The following is a 13,062-nucleotide window of genomic DNA, read 5'->3' on the forward strand; positions in this document are numbered from 1 at the left end:
GGTCAGGGGAATGAGACCCAGCATTGTTACTGGTTTTGGCATATGAATACACCATAGGTAGTTTGCAAGGCTATCCCATTTGGGCAGGAAACTCTCGGTAGCTTGCCAGGTTCTCCCAGAGGGAGAAATAGGCTATAAAATGTTCCAGGAGCTTGGTTTTAAGTCCTTGGATGCTGGCCATTAGTGGGATTACACAGCTTGGGGGCAGTCCCCGGGTGTGACCGCCTAGCTACTGGAAAATGGGAAATCGAGGCCCAGTCCCGATCTAAGCAGGCTTGGAGGTCTCAGCCCCAGGTCCCACACACCTGGGTTCCTCTGCCAGTACCTTCATGCATGAGGCTTGTCCAAACGTGTGGAGAGGGGCCTTGAGCATGGCTGTGGCTGTATGGTATTCCGAGCACCCCTAGGAGAGTAATTCCATATATGTGGCCAAAGACCTCATTATATATAATTATATATATATATATGTATATATATATATATATATATATATATATATATATAATGCGGCCTAAGACCTCCGGAGCCTTAGCCACATTATATATATATATATATATAATATATTATATAGGTTTTTTTTCTTTTTTGGGTCATACACAGCGATGCACAGGGGTTACTCCTGGCTCATGTACTCAGGAATTACTCCTGGGGGTGCTCGGAATGACCATATGGCATGCTTGGAATCAAACCCAGGTCGGCCGCATGCAAGGCAAATGCCCTACCCACTGTGCTATTGCTCCAGTCCCTATATTATATAGTTTTTATATAGTTTTAGATAATTTGAATTTGTTTATTTACATAAGTTAAAATCGTATCGCAATCAATAAATACAGATCAAGTTTTATTGATTTATTTTTTGATAATTCCATTTGCCATCCCTGTAAGTTTTGCTGAAGAAAGTAATATGAAATACATTTGTTATATGCTTACTAAAGGGGCAGTTTGGGGTATGGGAAGGAGTTTGGGGACATTGGTAGAGGGAAGGGAACTATATAGTGGAATTGGTGTTGTAATATTGTATGCTTGAAACAACTCTATTATGAAGAGTGCCCTAAAAAATTCAAAGGAAAAAGGGTATTTTAGGATCATTTTCTTTGGACACTGAGTTAAGTACTTTATTATTTTATTGTTATTCATAAAATTTGAAAAATATTGGCATGACAAGGCATTATAATTTAGAATGAGATAAAAGTTTTTAAAATTGCATGCTATTATATACTCCATGAAACATTCAACTGGTAATTTTTGAGTAGGTAATTTAAATAAACACTTTCAATAAACCTCAATAAACTCTGCATCCAGAAAAAGAAGTTTTAGCCTTCAGTCACAGTATTTATCTATTTTGCTCAGGACTTCCTGTTCTCTCTCTGGGCCTGTCCTATCCCCACTCTTGGAAACCTACATTTCAGCTTTTCCATGTTGATGCAGGCTATTCATTGAGCATAGGCATTAGAGTGGTTCACTCTAAGGAATGTTAAAAATAGAATTGTTAGCCATAGAGAGGAAAATACATTTAGACTTAATTGCAGTATCTGTGTGTATTACACACATATTTACTTTTGAGCCTTTAATAACTTTTTGGGTTAGCAAAGAGCTGGGCACAAGAATCAATCCCTGACTTCGAAAGAATGATTATCAGATTACTGCTGCAGGTAAGTTGTAAGTTAGCAGTAAATTAGTAGAGGGGCTTGAAAGACAGCACAATGGATAGGCACTTGCCTTGCACATGGCCAATTTGGGTTTAATCTCTGCAATCCCATTTGGTCCCCTGATATGGCCCGGGAGTGAACCTTGAGTACAGAGCCAGAAGTAATTCCTGAACACTGCTGAGTGTGGCTATATATATATATATATATATATATATATATATATATATATATATACATACACACACATACATATGTGTATATATACATATACATATACATATATACACAAACACACAGATATAACTATAGATATTTAAAGGGTTGGACACTTGCCTTGCACACGGCCCACCTATATTCAATCATCAGCACACCATTTGGTTCCCCAAGCCCTCTGAGAAGTGATACCTTAATGCAGAGCCAGGATGAAACCCTGAGCACTACCAGTTGTGGCCTAAAATATTTTTAAATTTGCTTCAGAAGGACACATGCAGACACAGTGGAATACTATGCAGCTATTAGAAAAGATGAAGTCATGGAATTTGCATATAGGTGAATCAACATGTAAAGTATCATATTAAGTGAAATGAGTCAGAAAAAGAGGGACAGATATAGAAAGATTGCATTCATTTGTGGAATATAAAGTAACAGAATGGGAGACTAACACTCAAGATTAGTAGAGATAAGTACCAGGAGGATTACTGCACAGCTTAGAAGTCGGCCTCACGTGCTGAGGGAAAACACAGCTCAGATAGAGAAGGGACCACCAAGTAAAGGGTGCTAAGAGGGCCCACTCAGGATGGGAGAATGCAGGCTGAAAGTAGACTATAGACCAAACATGATGGCCACTTAATACCTCTACTGCAAACCACAACAGCTAAAAGTAGAGAGAGAGCACAAGGGAATGCCCTGCCACTGAGGCAGGGTGGGGTGGAGGAGACGGGGTATGAGTGGTGGGAGGGATGCTGGGAACATTGGTGGTGGAAAATGGGCACTGGTGGAGGGATGGGCACTCGATCATTGTATGACTGAAATGCAAGCACTAAAGTTTTTAAGTCTGTAACAGACTTACAAACTTGGTGAGTCACAGTGATTCACTACTAAAAAATTAAAAATAAAAGAAAAATCAAATTACTACTCACAGAAACATCAATCTGCCATTAATTAAAAGAAGATGCACGCAGGATGGATGTCAACTCATTCTCTCTGCTTTTCCCTTTCTTTACCTTAGGAGTCACTTGTTCCATTTTCTCCTGTTAGTAATTCTTATTGAAATGACCTTTCATTAGAAGATTATGACTTATGTGTGCTTTATCAAACATCAACATGTGTATCTACGACACTAAGTTCACCATTTTCAAAGTCCAATTTCATTCTTCTCCATCCAGTTGACCCCTTTCACCTGACTTTCCTTCTCTTCTAGTTTGGTCTTAAAACCTAAAAGTTTTCTTTTTATCATATTTAATTCATTTGGTTTGCTTATTTACATAACATCTGTTGGAAATCATGTCTTTGCTTTATTTCACAAAGCAGAACAGATGAGGCTTTTGACTGTTTTTATTTTTTATAATTCTAAGGGAAAAGTTGATTTAGGAAAAGTTGATGTTTATTGCTACCAAGTGCTAACAACACTAGTTCACTTTTCATTCTTGACACATTTAGAGGGATCTTCCTAGAAATAGCTAACTCCATATGGTTTGCAATCGCATTCTTTCCTCTCAGGCTTTCTAGTGTCAAAGAAACTTGATAGCTAATCTGCTAAAGCAAACAAAATTTAAGAGTAAGGAAGTCAACAGATAACTAAAAGCTTTCTCCTTGATAACCTGTGAAGACTGTCCATTCTGTAGATTAGTTTGTAGTTTAATCCTAAAGAAGTGCTAAGAAGGGACGTTAAAAGAAATTTAAAGCTCTACCAGGAAGGCCCCTACTGGGAAGTGATAAAGGCTGACTTTGGGCACTGCTATTAGTTTGTTTGGGTTTTTGTTGTTTAAACCTTTCTGTGTAATTTCTGAGAGGAGTGGAGGACCATGAAGCGGAACACATCTGGCATTCTGGAGAACGTGGAAATGATAGTGGAAGTTTATTGCTGAAGAGATCAACTAAGAGATAAAAAGAGATCTATTGCGGGGCTAAACAGTACAGAGGTTTGGGTGCTTTCCTTGCATGAAGCATATGGTCCTTCAAGGCCTGCCAGGAGTGATCCTTAAGTATAGGGCCAGGAGTAAGTCCTGAGCAGCACTGAGTGTGGCCCCAAAACCAGGAGATACAGACAGACACACAGATAGACGGACACAGACAGAGACAGAGAGAGATCTTGACTCAGGGACTTGATACCAAGCTGACATTGTTATTTGAGTAAGAACCCCGCCAACAAGGTTGTATTTTATAAAGGTTAGTGTAGCAGTCTTATGTAAAGACTGAGAAACTGGAAAGTGATGGTAATTCTTGTCAAAAGATAGGTAGTTCGACATACTAATGATACAGCTACATAGGGACAAGTGGGGGAAGACAGGGTGAGATTAGAAAGAACTGCCCCACGGGTCAGAGATATAGTACAGCTGGTAAGGCACTTTCCTTACATGTGGCTAAGAGTTTCGATCCCTCCATATGCTCCATATGGTCCCCCAAACCCACCAGCAGTGTCCCTGAACCCAGAGCCAAAAGTAAGCCCTGAACACAGCTGGGTGTGACCTAAAAAATATAAGAAAAAGAAATAGATAAAAAAATGGTCCCAGAAGAAAAATTCCTAAGAATGGTCCAAGAAGAGCCCAGGATACACTCCTAAGATACAAAAAGTAAACCTTTCAAAGATCCTGGTCTTCTCCCAGTACCTTTCTCTCAAGTCCAATGCAGATAGCTCACTCATCTCCTTAGAAAAGACAATATAGGGGGCTGGAGCGATAGCACAGTGGGTAGGGTGTTTGCCTTGCACACGGCTGACCCGGGTTCTAATCCCAGCATCCCATATGGTCCCATGAGCACTGCCAGGAGTAATTCCTGAGTGAAGAGCCAGGAGTAACACCTGTGCATCGCCGGGTGTGACCCAAAAACCAAAAAAAAAAAAAGAAAAGACAATATAAAAAAGTTTTGAGCCAGAGCAATTGTACAGTGGGTAGGGCATTTACCTTGCAAGCAGCTGACCCGGGGGTTGAGTCCTAGCATATCATATTGTCCCATAAGTACTGAGTAATTCCTGAATGCAGAGCCAGGAGTAACCCCTGAGCATTGCTAAGTATAGCCTCAATTTTTTTTTAAAGAGAGAGAAGTTTCTTTTTTTCCTGGGCTCCCTTCTTAAATATACCTCATTCCCCAGCTTACCTATTTCCATCCTTTCCTCAAATAGTCTCAGGTCCTCTGTTTTCATTCTTGACTGCCTAGGGACAAGAATCTGAGTGTGCTATGACAGAATTTCTAGATGAAAGGGAGTGAAGGTCTCAACTGCAGTGGTAATAGTGGGAAGAAGGTGATGAACCTTAGATGTCATATCTCAAAATCTACACTTGGGGCAAGGCACTTGCTTTGCATGCAGCTTACCCAGGTTTGATTCCTGGCGCTGCATTCATATACATATGGTCCCCTGAGCAGGGGTTCTGCCAGCAGGGGTCCCTGGGACAGGAGTAAAGTTCAAGTACTGCTAGATATGGACCAAAACCAAACAGCAACAATAAGAAAATTGTATGTTCCTTTTTATTTTTTTTTAATTTATTTATTTTTAATTAGAGAATCACCATGAGGGTACAGTTACAGATTTATACACTTTTGTGCTTATACTTCCCTCATACAAAGTTCGGGAACCCATCCCTTCACCAGTGCCCATTCTCCACCACCCGTAAACCCGGCGTCCCTCCCACCCTCCCCACTCCCATCTCCCCCCCACCCCACCCTGCCACTGTGGCAGGGCATTCCCTTCTGTTCTCTCTCTCTAATTAGCTGTTGTGGTTTGCAATAAAGGTGTTGAGTGGCCACTGTGCTCAGTCTCTAGCCCTCATTCAGCCCGCAGCTCCCTTCCCCCACATGGCCTTCAACTACAATGTAGTTGGTGATCGCTTCTCTGAGTTGCCCTTTCCCCGGAACGTGAGGCCAGCCGCGAAGCCATGGGGTCAACCTCCTGGTACTTATTTCTACGGTTCTTGGGTATTAGTCTCCCACTCTGATATTCTATATACCATAGATGAGTGCAGTCTTTCTATGTCTGTCTCTCTCTTTCTGACTCATTTCACTCAGTATGAAACTTTTCATGCCCATCCACTTAACTACAAAATTCTTGACTTCCTTTTTTCTAACAGCTGCATAGTATTCCATTGTATAGATGTACCAAAGTTTCCTCAACCAGTCATCCGTTTTGGGGCATTCGGGTTTTTTCCAGATTCTGGCTATTGTAAACAGTGCTGCGATGAACATACATGTGCAGATGTTGTTTCGATTGTACTTTTTTGCCTCTCTGGGATATATTCCCAGCAGTGGTATTGCTGGGTCCAATGGGAGCTCAACCTCTAGTTTTCTGAGAGTCGTCCATACTGTTTTCCAAAAGGGCTGAACTAGCCGGCATTCCCACCAGCAGTGTAGAAGGGTCCCTTTTAAGCAATCCCATTCACAATCGTGCCCCAGAAAATCAAGTACCTTGGAATCAGCTTAACCAAGGAAGTAAAAGACCTTTACAAAGAAAACTACAAAACGCTACTCCATGAAATCAAAGAGGACATGAGGAAATGGAAACATATACCCTGCTCGTGGATAGGGAGAATCAATGTTGTCAAAATGGCAATACTCCCTAAAGCATTATACAGATTCAATGCGATCCCTACAAGTATACCCATGACATTCTTCAAAGAAATGGATCAAGCAATCCTAAAATTCATATGGAATAACAAACGTCCAAGGATAGCTAAAACAATTCTTGGGAAAAAGATGATGGGAGGCATCACCCTCCCAAACCTCAATCTTTACTACAAAGCAGTAACAATTAAAACAGCATGGTACTGGAACAAAGGCAGAGCCGTAGACCAATGGAACAGGGTGGAATATCCATACACACAACCCCAAATGTATGATCATCTAATCTTTGATAAGGGAGCAAGAGATGTGAAGTGGAGCAAGGAAAGCCTCTTTAACAAATGGTGCTGGCACAACTGGACAACCACATGCAAAAAAATGGGTTTAGACCTTGACCTGACACCATGCACAAAAGTCAGATCAAAATGGATTAAAGACCTCAACATTAGACCACAAACCATAAGGTACATTGAAGACAAGGTCGGCAAAACCCTCCACGATATTGAAGATAAAGGTATCTTCAAAGGTGACACGGAACTAAGCAATCTAGTAAAAACAGAGATCAACAAATGGGACTACATTAAACTAAAAAGCTTCTGCACCGCAAGAGATACAGTGACCAGAATCCAAAGACTATCCACAGAATGGGAAAGGATATTTACACAATACCCATCAGATAAGGGTTTGATATCAATGGTATATAAAGCACTGGTTGAACTCTACAAGAAGAAAACATCCAACCCCATCAAAACATGGGGCGAAGAAATGAACAGAAACTTTACCAAGGAAGAAATACGAATGGCCAAAAGGCACATGAAAAAGTGCTCTGCATCACTAATCATCAGAGAGATGCAGATCAAAACAACCATGAGATACCACCTCACACCACAGAGACTGTATGTTCCTTTTTAAATTAGTCCTTTTAAAGTTCAATATTATTGGAGGTTGCACATATTACCAAGTGGTCCTCAGTGGACATGGGTTTCCTTCCAGTGATACTTGATTAACAAAGCAGACAGTGAGTAGCAGGACCCAAAGATGCAATGCTCTTGGGTGTTAGTCTCCCATTCTGCTACTTTATGTTCCACAGATGAGTGCGATCTTTCTACATCTGTCTCTTTCTTTCTGACTCATTTCACTCAACATGATACTTTCCATGTTGATCCACTTATATGCAAATTTCATGACTTCATCTTTTATAACACCTGCATAGTATTCCATTGTGTAGATGTACCAAAGTTAACCAGTCATCTGTTTTGGGGCACTCCATTTTCTTCAAGATTTTGGCTATTGTAAAGAGTGCTGCAATGAACATACAAGCCCCACAGCTTGGAAACTGGCCTCACATGCTGGGGGAAAGGCACCTGAGATAGAGAAGGAAACACCTAGTAGACAATGTTGGGAGGACCCACTTGGGTTGAAAGCTGCGTGCCAAAAGTAGACTATAGACCGAACATGATGGCCACTCAGTACCTCTATTACAAACTACACCATCCAACAGGGGAGAAAACAAAAGGGAATGCCCTGCTGCAGAGGCAGGGTGGGGTGGTGGGGGTTGGGGTGGGGCTGGTGGGAGGGATACTAGGAACATGGGTGGAGGAGAATGGGCACTGGTGTAGGGATGTAAACAAACTGCAAACATGAAAGTTCATAAGTTTGTAACTGTACCTCACGGTGAGACACTAATAAAAAATTTTAAAAAAGATGCTCAAAACTTACAATGACAGAGATGACCAGGGCCACCCCTAGTCAGGGATCTCTAGGGCTATACTCAACAATGCTTGGGAGGCCCTGAGGAGCCAAAAATAGAACAGGGTGGGGTGGTGGGGGTTGGGGTGGGGCTGGTGGGAGGGATACTGGGAACATGGGTGGAGGAGAATGGGCACTGGTGGAGGGATGTAAACAAACTGCAAACATGAAAGTTCATAAGTTTGTAACTGTACCTCACGGTGAGACACTAATAAAATTTTTAAAAGAAGATGCTCAAGACTTACAATGACAGAGATGACCAGGGCCACCCCTAGTCAGGGGTCTCTAGGGCTATACGCAACAATGCTTGGGAGGCCCTGAGGAGCCAAAAATAGGACTTAAGTCTAATCCCTGTATGATCTCCCCAGCTCCAGTTCTCTTTTTGGGCCCCCCCCCCAAGACTGCACCCAGTAATGCTCAGTGCTTGTCGACAGAAGTTTGAAAAAGGAAAAGTGGAGAGTACAGGGGTATAGGAAAACGGATAATAAAGTTTCCCCTAATTTTAATTAGTGCAGTGATAAGTTTCTTTAGTAATGCCTACTAACCATCCACAAAACATGACAATATTCTGTTCCCCAGTATTCTATTCCAATAACTGCATCAAAGTAGCAGCTTTGGGTACCAATCCTTAACTCATGAATGGGTATTCTAAAATAAAGGCTAACTACTTAGTGAAATTTCTTAAGCTAAGAAATTAGCCCTTGAGCTTTTAGTTTTATTGTGGTAATATTGGTTTATGAGTATAAATGTTGTTATGATTTATGGGTACAATGTTACATTGCACACCTACCACTGAAGTCTCAATATCCCTCCATCAGTCTATTACCTTGAAATTCTGTTTGACTAACTGGTTGATTATGATGCACAACAAAGCACAAACTGATTTGCTAACATAAGTGGGTTTATTTAGATTCAAGTGCAAACTTAAAAACAAGAACAGAACTTTTCATCAAGAATAAACACAAAAAGTTTCGGACAATTCTATAATCATGCATTTTAACAGGAAGAAAAATGTGACTACCGTTTAATATGTAACTACATTTGAAAAATTAAAATATTCCTAAATTCCAAATACCACAAATCTTTATTCTGTTCTCATCTTGCTACCTCATAAAAACTTTCCCCCTAAGGCTTCCTATCAGGAAAATATAGGCAAGAAATTACTAATCAGTTCCTATGATCAAAGAAACATTAATTTCAGCATCTGACTTTTTGAATCATTCACCTCTAGTTCATTTCTGAAAAGTTGTAATTTTACTGTCACTCTAGGAAAAAAAATAATGAATACAAATATCGAAGCTGTAAGATACTTTCATGTAATTAAAGCAAAAATCACAAGCATTCAACTTAGAAATGTACATAATTATAGCAAAATCTTAAAGCACAATTTTATTTGATGGTTGACATAATTATAACAATGAACGATTTAAACAGGTATAAAAATGTAAGATCAAAATCTTTAGGCTCAAATGCTTGAAAAGTCACTATGAGTATGGAAATATCTGTGTACATAAACATGTATAGTTTTAGATGAAAATTCGAGGGTGGGGGTAAGTGGCATCTCCCTGGTCCCTTAACAATATTTGGATTTTCACGAAGAATTAGCAGCACCCAACCTTAAGTGTTGTAAGTACATGTGTCGAAAGGACCTATACAACAGCTTAGTTGGCAGTGTTCTAGCTTTTGGGAGATGGGTGTGTGGGGGTGCAAATATATCTGCCTATGCATGTACTCACATAAAATCACCATTTCAAATTGGGGGCGGAGAAACCACATATTGAAAAATTCTATGGAAAGCATTCTTAGAAGATCAAGAGTGGGCCAGAAACAGTAGAAACTGAATAGTAGTCTACTTGGTAATAAGGTTTTTCACTCTTCAAAGGCAAGTTGGGAAGAATGAGAATACATACATGTAACTTCAGCAAGAACTTACCACACAGTTTACAATGTGAACACTGAACAGAAAACTTTACAAAAACCTTCATTCTTGATTCTAATAATACCAGATGATTTTTCTTTTATCACCATATACATAACATTTAAATATTTCCTCTATAAATATTTTAGAGCAAAAAGAATTCATTTTGTTGCAGTGGTGGCCCACATCTGTACAAAGCAATGTAATAAGCAACATATATAAATGTAAGCAACATATTATATATGTATATATAAAATGATTAAGAAAAAAGTGCGAAGAATAACAGTATTAAGATATTTTTTGCTTTTTACAGTAACTATGGTTCAAGTGTGAATACTATCAGGGACATGTAGTCCCAGATTTTAATTAAAAGTTTGAAAAAGAAGCCCACACACCAGGTTACTGCACAATTAATTAGTCCCTTGAGTAACTTCCCTTCTCCACACCTATTATTTCCAGTTTCTATACTCTTCACTAGCAGGAAAAAAGTAGTAACAGTGTTTTTTTCCCTTCAACTTAGCAAAACTCATCCAGTTAAATTACTCATAGATTCAAACAAGGTATTGGAAACTCATCCATTATTACCCGCATTGCTAAAATTAAAGCAAAATTAAAGGCTTTCTGAAATATAAACTACTGCTTCAGAATAACATGAGCAACAGCCATAAATTACAAGTGCAATTTAACAGAAAAATATTCTAAAATCCATCCCTGTTGTCAAAGATAAATTCAGAAGCTAAATCCCCTTCCTAGGTTTAGTGCTGCACAAAAATCATGCTTTTACATGCTTAGGATTTGACAGCCTTTATTGAAGAGAAAAATGCTCTCTCTCAAAATTGAAATAACCTTCTATTATTTTGCTATTAGTGGCAATCTTGTTTTAAAAAACAGAGAAGGGCAGTTTTCAGCAGTTTGAAAAAAATGTACTTTCCCCTCTCAAGTCATTCAACAATTACATTCACAAACTTTAGACATCAAAGCTTTAAAATAGCAGCCCAATTTCCCTCGAAATCTATTGCTAGATAATTTGAGTGGGTTTATGTTACTTCATTTCTATTCCAGGCACCATAATTATCCACAGAAGCATGATGATTCTAGTTCTAACATATGTAACAATTATGAATCCTAAAATGGTTTCCAAGGTATTACTTGATTTTGTATATTGTATCATGATTGAATTTTCCCTTCAAGAGAAAGGGTTGGAAGAGAATTGTAAAATCCTGCAGCACTCATGTTGTGGGTAGTATTAATACATGTTTTTTGCCATGCTTGATATTTAAGCTTCTTTTGAACTAGGAAGACAGTAGCCATTGGATGCTGCAAATTTCTTCAAACTACATTCTACTCCAACTCAAGTTTATTGTGGTCAAAGTGAAATATGTTTAAGAAAACAAGTATCTCTAGGCTAATTTTAAAAAACAGAATTTTGCCCTAAAATTAATAACAGCTAAAGGGCAAGAGAGATTTCAGTTTCACTATAACTACACAAAACTAAGTGAAAGGGACTCAATGTCTAGTCCCTTTTTGGTTGTTTATTTTTCTTTTTTTTTAATCCCCTGTCTTAAGAATGATTTACCTTACATTCTAACAGGCAGCTCAACAAATGCTTTAAAATGTAGAACTGAAAAACCACCAGGCCTCCTCCTTCCTAACTGTAAATCAGATAGCAGCATTTCATTTGCCCCCATACATGCGCTCAATGTCTTTGAGGTAATGGTTCTTCAGTTCTTTCCTTTTCAGTTTGAAAGCATCAGTGACCAAACCAGTTTCAGGGGTCCAAGGCTCAGGGCTTAGGCGAACCTTGATTGGAATTTCAAACCGCTCCAACTTCACTGAAATGACAAGGGAAAGGTGGGAGAAAATGATGAGAGAGGGGAAGGGGGAAAATTTGAAAGAAGAGGAGAGAGAAAAACAAAACATTAATTTTTGTAGAACTGAGCATGGATTCAGAGATAAGTACAAATAACCCAAAGTAATCATTCTTCATTGTTGATAGGTTACAACTTATTTATGCAGGGGTCTGACAATAACTACATAGGCAACACAAGGCAAGAAATGGATCTCAAAATGATCCTGTATCAATGTTCCTATATTTGATCTTTAGATCTCATTCAAAGCAAAAAGACCATATTAGAGGTTACATTTTGAGAACTCCCAAATAATATCTAGTACTGTAAGCTGTAGGAGGCATTGAAAAACCATGCAGTTTCCCACAAACAGAAGAAATTAATTGCCAGCCTGCACTCAAGATTAGGGGCAGTTAAATAAACATAACAAAAATCTACATGGAGCATTTTATTCAAAACATTATAAAATATAACCTGCAGGTGGCAGCAAACGTCAATTTTTCTAGTTTCTGGAAAACCTATCACCTGCCAAAACAACTGATATTCTTATCAACACACATTCTTATAAATTTGTATGGTTTCTCATACTGACATTCAAAACATGAGAGCCCACCATGAACTCTGTATGATTTTTAGACAGATTTAACTGAATATCAGAACCAAGACTACTTTCTACTTTTTTGCATAAATCTCAAATAAATTTCAAACAAAATGTTAACAAAATCAATCTTTTATGGCACAGGCAAGTTTGTAATTTATGCATTCAGCTCATGATTTGCTCAAACACACGTCTCACTCCAAATAGAGGCACATTATGGAGGCGTAGGGAATCCAGGACTTTTATTCCATTTTCCACTTGACAGTACTTGACTCAAACCATTATCGCTTTTATACAGTTAAATATGCAGTGACAAATTGATGAATTCACAGTCTAGTCCATTAGTACCTTCAGAGAACTACTAAGAATAATGGCCCGATGACTAAAAGACTTTGAAATACTGCATTTAAAGGGTGAGGGGGGTGGGGATAGAGATTTCTATCAAAGAAAATTCTGGTACCCCACCGACATTAGTATAAAAGTACATTATATCATTAGAACCAAAACTATCTTGAAGAAAATTACTCTAAA

At 38.9% G+C, this 13,062-nt stretch overlaps 1 protein-coding gene across 3 annotated transcripts in view; it reads right to left on the reverse strand.

The window, feature by feature from the left end:
* Window positions 1-9,051: 9,051 nt before the first annotated feature.
* The window catches only part of ACSL4 (acyl-CoA synthetase long chain family member 4), a 102,180-nt gene continuing 98,169 nt past the window's right edge, over window positions 9,052-13,062 (reverse strand). For all 3 annotated transcript variants that reach the window (XM_055121934.1, XM_055121933.1, XM_055121932.1), the window contains exon 16: window positions 9,052-11,918. In XM_055121934.1, coding sequence (XP_054977909.1) covers window positions 11,761-11,918 — 158 coding nt within the window. In that variant the 3' untranslated portion in view covers window positions 9,052-11,760. The remainder of the gene's footprint in view (window positions 11,919-13,062) is intronic.

Source organism: Sorex araneus, chromosome X (genome assembly GCF_027595985.1).
Source record: "Sorex araneus isolate mSorAra2 chromosome X, mSorAra2.pri, whole genome shotgun sequence".
In the NCBI taxonomy this organism is placed as follows: domain Eukaryota; kingdom Metazoa; phylum Chordata; class Mammalia; order Eulipotyphla; family Soricidae; genus Sorex; species Sorex araneus.